The 7,035-nt window shown below is 58.8% G+C and overlaps 1 protein-coding gene across 1 annotated transcript; it reads right to left on the reverse strand.

Moving 5' to 3' along the window:
• Positions 1–523: 523 nt before the first annotated feature.
• Positions 524–6,190, reverse strand: CRYGN (crystallin gamma N). Its single transcript, XM_081533496.1, has 4 exons — positions 6,170–6,190; positions 3,927–4,175; positions 2,117–2,262; positions 524–659 (listed from the first exon to the last, which is right to left on the reverse strand). Exons 1-4 carry the CDS (start codon positions 6,188–6,190, stop codon positions 524–526), a joined length of 552 nt encoding a protein of 183 aa, XP_081389622.1.
• Positions 6,191–7,035: the final 845 nt, after the last annotated feature.

Consider the following 7,035-nt stretch of genomic DNA (forward strand, 5'->3'; position numbering starts at 1 on the left):
CAGGGGCCCTGGGTCAGGCTTTGGTGGTGGAGTGGACTAGACCATGCGGCCTGGCAGCTCCCCCTGCCCCCCTCCCCCACCCCATCACACCCTCCGCGATCACACGACCCCCTCCTTCTCCCCTAGCTGGCCCGGGGCGGCATTTCGGGTAGAGGAAACACCGCATCCCATCCTAGGTCCAAGGTGGTGACTCCCCATGTGGGTCATTGACTTCTCACGTGTGAAATGACAGGGCTGGACTCCACGACCTGCAGGTCCCCTCCAGCCCTGATGTTCTGGGTGCTTCACCGCGTCCCTCTCCACCCTTCCTGGTTGGTCCTTCCAGGGCCTGGGGGGCCTGCCCCCCCCCCACCTACCCCCACACTGTCTCCTGGTCACAAGGGGCAGAGAAGTCACTCAGCACTTGGCTTTTAGGACATTTATTCCCCACAGTCCCGAGGTGGGCAGAGGGGACTGGCCCTTTCCTGGGTGGGGCGGCGGCTCCTGGTTGTGGCCAGACCTCGGTGGGCGGGCGGGCAGGTGGTTAGAAGAAGTTGGCCACCCGACGGAGGGACTGGACGCGCGCGCTGTGGGCTTCCCAGTCGGAGAAGCTGCGGAAGTCGCCCCTCTCCACCAGGTACATGCGGCCTCGGTAGTTGGGCTCCTCGTAGAGAACCCACCTGGGTGGAGGGGGGCGGGGGGGTGTGGGGGTCAGGGGCCGGGGCTGACCAGAGTCCTGGCCTCGAAGCCCCACGCTCCTCCTGACCCACAGCCACCACCCCACGCCCCTCCCACCCAGACTACACATCCTGGGGCGTCATCAGGCAGCTTTTCTTGGCCACGGGCTTACATATTTCTTTTTCAAATTGAAGTCACAGGAGGCAAAGGCTGAAGGCTCCATGGCAAGCAAGCAGAGCCAGGGGCCAGAGGTAGCATCCAGTGACCCCTTACCCCTCTGAGCCTCGTCCCCTCTTAAGTAAACTGGGGCCTGAAGTCCCTGTAGTCAAATCTTAGCTCCTGCCTCCCTGCCTTTTTTTCTAAACAAGCCCCTGGAACCCCGGGGGTGGGTGGAGGTTGGGCCTCAGGGCTCAAGACACCTTCTACCAAAAAGTATGACTCTGGCCTCACAAGACACAGTTTAGCCAGCAAATGATGGTTTTGGAATTCTACCCCCAGAACCCCAGGTGCCATCAGCTTGGGGCATACCTGGAATTTCTGAAAGACCTTTGGGTGGGGGGCCCAGGACCCAGCAGCCAACATCAGCCATGCCAGGAAAGGTGGGGTGTGTCTTCCTTCGTCCCTGGCATGACCACCCCTGGCACCCTGACCCTGTGCCTTAAGGGATCCCATAGACACTGTGACAAGAGCCGGGCTCCTGGGACCCATGTTTTGGGGCTCTCCTGGGGGCTGGGGCTGAGGTCTGGAGAGACACCCTGCTCCAGAGCAGGGACAGTCTGACTTGGAGCCAAAGGCCTGGCTGTCATCCCAGCGGGGCGACTCACTGCAGGGTAGGGTAACTTCCTGGGCCTCAGCTTGCTCCTCTGTAAGATGGGGAAACAGTGTCCACCCAGCCAGGTAGATGGGGAGGAGATGGCCAGCTTGGGTGCGAGCAGAGGCTGTGAGACTTGGCCCGATGGGCGTGCACAGTGGGCGCAGAGACTGCCTCGGCTGGTGGAAGGAACTGGGCGTGCAGGGAAAACCCACTCAGCCACGCGGTCCACCAGAAGTGAGCCACAGTGAGGCACATCTCCCTGGGGAGGCCCGCCTAGGGGGGCTGGGCGCTTGGTAGGAGAGAGGTCCAGTGCAGGGTCAGTGAGGGGTGGGCAAGTGGGCAGGGCCACCCTGCCCAGAGCAGGCTTCCCCTGGCTCAAGCAAACCATAGCCCAGCCCAATCCTAGAGAATGACTGTCTGCAAAGGGCCCCCTGCCGTTTGCAGTGGGGGGGGTGGGGTGGGGGGGCGGGGCCCTCTGGAGCCCCGCATCCCCTCCCTCACCCTGGCCTTCCTGGGCCAGGGAGGCGGCTGGAGGAGGAAGGGAAAGGGTCCCGGGGCAGGGGACAGGCTGCCCCTCTGCTGGGGGGTCTGACCCACTCTGGCAGGCAGGGACCCGTGGGCGGCAGCCAGGTGGGTTCTACTCACGCTCCGTCCCCGTATGCCTTGATGGCGTTGACACAGTTCTTGGTCCAGCCCCGACTCTGAAGGAAGGGACAGTCTTCCTCGAACTCCAGGCACTGGCCCGTGAAGTTGCAGCCCTCGAAGATTTCTAGGCGGAAGTGTTCCCCGTGCTGCGGTCCCCCCCCGCCGAGAGCAAGGAAGGGAAGAGGGTGAAGGGAGTGCCCACAGAAGCATGTGTGGGTGGGAGTGGAAACTCACCCAGGGCCCCCCGGGGCACCCAAGAGCTCCTGGAGAGCTGGTGAGTGCCCCCCAAGCCCAACACCCGCCCCTCAGCCCAGAACTTGTAGATAAGATTTGTTTGGATGAAAGGCATCTATTTCTTTAAAAAGATTCAGGGCCTCAAATCAGTCTACTCTCCCCTTTCTGCAGCTAAAGAACCCAGGATCCAGAGAGGGCCAGCCCGCCTGGAACAGCGGGCCCTCAGAACGGCCTGGGGCACTGGGCTTCCTCCTGCCCAGACACACCACCGCATTCCTGTGCCCACCACCCCCCTCCCACCCCCGCCCCGGGCTGCAGGCCACGGGCAGCTTTTAAAGGATAATATTTTACAAACTGTAACAGAACCTTTTATTAAAACATGAAGCCAAAAATCTAAAACAAATAAGAGATCTCATTTGCTGAAATCCCTGCTGGCTCACTGGGCCGAGGACATACCCTCTTAAGAGTCCCTTGTATTTCCAAAAGCCCGATGCGGGCCAGCTCCCCTTGGGCTCTGGCGCCGGCGGGGGCTGGGTCTACGCCAGAGCTGGCCCCAAAGACAGCTCTTTATGAGAACAGCATTCAAAAGATACCAGGGATAGCTTTCATACAAATAGCATTATGCAAGACCCAGGCCCAACCATGGCAATTCCTTTTTTCCAAATGTCCATGACCTGATGGAAAGCCTAAGAAAGCATTCTTACAATCTGAGAGGCCAAAGCCCAGCTGGGTTTGCAGCCTGTGTGGAAAAGAGAGAGGTTAAGGGGTTTCCACTCAGGAGGCCCCTCCCCTAGGGGTCCTCAGATGCTTGTCCAGGGAGGTGCTCCTGTGGACACAAGGCCTGAGATGCCTGATGACTGGCTCGCCCGGCTCTCCGGAACCAGCCGCGTCCCGCCCTAGCTTCCAGAGCTCACAGCAAGCCGGTTAGGACTTGAACCTGGGCGACTCCTAAGGAATGGGAATGCCCAGTTCTCAAACCCCACGCTAGGGACAGCTAGACACACACGGTCCTGTGTGTGGAGGAGTGACACCCCTCATCGTCCACCCTGTGAAATGGCAGCCATCTGTTGCGTCCTGTCCCCTAGTTCCCGCTGCCTGGCCAAGGATACCTAAGCTTCTTCCATCGGCCACTCCATCCATCGAAGGCTTCTGAAAAGCGTTACAAGGTGATCTGCCTGGTGGATATACCAGGCCCACATGAGCCTTACTTTAGCTGAATGCTTCCCCCATCTGGTTGCAAATCCAAACTTCTGATGTTTCCAATAGCATTTTAAGTGGAAAATTCAGCAAGATTTTGGCATTGGAAATTGAAATTGATACACGGCTGAAAACGAGGACATGAAAACTCCCAGGGGCTCTCCGATTCGGTCCCCACATGTGGGGGTGGCTAGGTCTGTGTGGGGACGTCTCGTCCTCTTAAAGATCCCATGGTCTCATCCGTTCCTAAAGCTGGGAGGGTCACCCCCCTCCCAATACCTGTTCCACGTCTTGACCAGGCCTCGCAGAGCCCTGGATCACTCCAGCAAGAAGCCCCCCAGCCCCACGTCGGCCAGGTGGAGGACCCCGGCCCACTCACCATCCTCACGGGCCGACAGGAACCCATGTGGTCGTTGTGGCCGTTCCAGCGGTAGAAGTCGGGGTAGTCGCCACGCTCCAGGATGAACTGCTGGCCCCGGAAGTCAGGGTGGTCGAAGCAGACCCAGGCCCCACTCTCCACGCGGACCGAGTTCACCCGGTTCATGAAGCCTCGATCCTGGAAGTTGTCACAGTCCCCGAAGACCTCCAGCTTCCTGCCCGTGAAGTGCTTGCCCTCATAGAGCGTGATCTAGAAGAGCCAGGTGAGAAGGCACAGGGTCGGGCGCGCCTCCCCTTGCAGTTCTGGGAATGGACGCATGGGGCCCAACACCCCCACTGAGCCCTGAGTCCCCAAGCCCAGATCTGCTGCATACACCAGGTGCTCAACCCTGTCTCTTGATCTGGTGAAAGAACGCATGGATGGCAGGTTGAGGTCAGCTGCAGTGCCCTGCCATCCCCACCCCGGGGGCCCACGGTTGAGCAGACAAATCTCAGAAGATCTGAGGAGACAGGCACTTCCCCTTTGCCCAGGGGCCCCTGTGAAAACTGGCTCTTTTCAAACCGCCACTGCAGTTTGTAAACTCAATTTTTGTTCATCGTTAAAACACAACATCCAAGGAAACGCTTCCAAAAGAAAACACTTCACCCAGGACCTGCCATTATAAGCAAATACTCAGTTTTCAGAAAGTCAGGTTTCTGGGATCCATCTGCTTCACCGGACAGACTGAATCCAACAGAGCCAAGTCAGGGCCCAGCGCGGGATTAACGGCTCAAAAGCAGGTTTTTTCAATGTAGCCCCGTCCCTTTGTGCCCTAGGCCACTCCTCTGGGTGACATGCATGTGTTAGATCTGGAGCTTTTCTAACCCAGTGGTCAGTTCATTCACTGGGCTCCATGGTGATGTAGCACTGAAGGGTGTTGTCAGCTGAACACCGTGAACCAGATGATAACTAGACCTGTTGTGGTGATCATCTGGTAAGGTATAAAAATATCCACTCACTGCGTTATACGTCAGAAGCTAAGCCAATCTTGTCAAGTCAATTGTACTTCAATAAAACAAAAACATGAACCATATCAACCTCAAACTCACTTTCTGCAGAGGAACCTAACATTCTGACCATTCAATAACTCTTCAGGGGCTTCCCTGGTGGCTCAGATGGTAAAGAGTCTGCCTCTGCAATGCAGAAGACCTGGGTTTGGTCCCTGGGTTGGGAAGAGCCCCTGAAGAAGGGAATGGCTATCCACTCCAATATTCTTGCCTGGAGAATCCCATGGACAGAGGAGCCTGGTGGGTTACAGTCCATGGGGTCACAAAGAGCTGGACATGACTGAACGACTAATACTTTGGGCTCCTAGAAGGGGCCTGGCAAAGTAATGCTACCTGGGCCCAGTGACTGTGGTCATCATGTATGTGTGCTGTCACTGATGGTACAATTGCCTCTCTGGGCCCCTTGGAGTTAAGTGAGTCCAGAGGCTTTGGCCAAAGGTAAGTGCGTGGACTTGGAAGCTCCGAAAACTCCTCATTTCTCCCCTCTCCCTCTGCAGCTGCTGCTGTCAGGGTATCGCTCTGCAGCACAGAGGAGGGTGCGTGGACTGTGGTGGAGGGGAGCTCTTGGGGCTGTTTGTTACTGAGGCATAACCTAGCTGGCGCAGACGGATGCAGTAATACTCTCACTCACTAACCTTGAATGTAGCCCCTGGAGACCAAAAGACAGGGAGCTAGCGGAGAGGGGGGACGTCCAAATTTACCCTCTTTCCTGCACAAGTCTGTTTGAGGGCTCACCCCACCCCCAGATATCAAGGACAAGTGGTCACCCACAGAATTCGGAGGCCCCCTCAGATCTGAACGATTGTGCAGAGAACTAGTCCCAGTGCTCCCACATTAGAACAGCCTCAGGGAAAGAAGCAGGGGCCCAGGGCCTGCAAGGCAAGGCAGGGGTCCCCCACTGCAACCCGGGCACCCCTCACAGCTCACCACCCTGCCGGCTCCTGACTGGGGGTGGGGGTTGGGGCCCCAGAGCCAGTGCTTGCTGGAGGGGCTGGAGGGGGTGTTGGGGGGACTTCCTAACCCCCACATCACAGAGGCGCTCAGCCAGGGCCAGGCTACCCCGGGGCTGTCAGATGCAAAGGGCACCAAGTAACAATTTGCCACCCTCCGCCCCCAGCCCCCATCCTGAGCACCAAGAGCCACGGGAGGGGGTTCTGGGCCCCACCCTGGGGCCCTGTGGTTACCTCAGGAACTCACCTTCCCTGAGCGCTGCGCCATGGTGCACCTGGGGTGCCTGGAGTGCGGGTCCACGGGCCTGCGGGGGGCCCCAGATATAGCGGGCGGTGCCCTGCTGGCTCAGCGCCGCCCCGACAAAAGATTTGCTGGGCCGGCTGGTTAGTGCTCTCAGGCGTGCTAAGCCCACGAGGGGCCGCCCGGCCGGTGGGACTCACCCCGCCCCCGTCTGGGGGGTCTCCCCGGTGCTCACGGGGGTCACCGCGCCCGGCTCAGCCCCCAAGGCCGACTCTCTCTCTCAGGCTCAGCCTGCCTGCTGGCCCTGCTGAGTCAGGACCACACGCCCCCGCTGCCGGGTCCCTGCCCTGGGGCGGGGGTCTCCAGGCTCCCCTCCTCCTCCTTCCTCCTCACTGAGCCCTAAGCCTTTCCAGATGGCCGGCCACTCCCCTCTCCCAGCCGGGACCGGGCTCATCCTGTTATTAAGTCGTTCTCTGGGTGAAGGATGGACCCCAGGCTCCAGAGGGCAGAGATGACAGTCCCTGACCGCCCCCTGCCCTCTTCTCTTGTCCAAGCCAGATTTGTGTACTCCACCCACAGTGAGGCCAAACAAGACCAGGGTTGGAGTTTGGCACAGAGAAAGGTTTCGTGCAAAGGAGAACCAGGCGACTCATGCTCAAAAGGCTGCAACTCCCTGGTGGGTTTCAGGTGTTTTTAAAGCAAGGTGAGGAGCAGCGTCACAGAGTGTGCGCTGATCAGCTCTGGGACAAGTCTCTGATTGGTTGATGGTGGGGCAGTGTCACGGGGGTTAACATGATCAATCCTCAGGCTCCAGTAAGTCTGGGGGCTACAGTGCTCACTGTCATCAAGTAGTTAACTTCTTTCACTTGGTG

This window comes from Giraffa tippelskirchi, chromosome 10 (assembly GCF_054371585.1).
Source record: "Giraffa tippelskirchi isolate mGirTip1 chromosome 10, T2T-mGirTip1v1.2.pri, whole genome shotgun sequence".
Lineage (NCBI taxonomy): Eukaryota > Metazoa > Chordata > Mammalia > Artiodactyla > Giraffidae > Giraffa > Giraffa tippelskirchi.

Excerpts from the sequence above, each read along its gene's own strand:
- CRYGN (XM_081533496.1), bottom strand. The coding sequence starts at position 6,190 with ATGGCGCAGCGCTCAGGGAAG. Across the intron at positions 4,176-6,169 it reads TGGCGCAGCGCTCAGGGAAG|ATCACGCTCTATGAGGGCAA; the intron begins GTGAGTTCCTGA and ends TGGCTCTTCTAG. Across the intron at positions 660-2,116 it reads AAGGCATACGGGGACGGAGC|GTGGGTTCTCTACGAGGAGC; the intron begins GTGAGTAGAACC and ends CCCTCCACCCAG.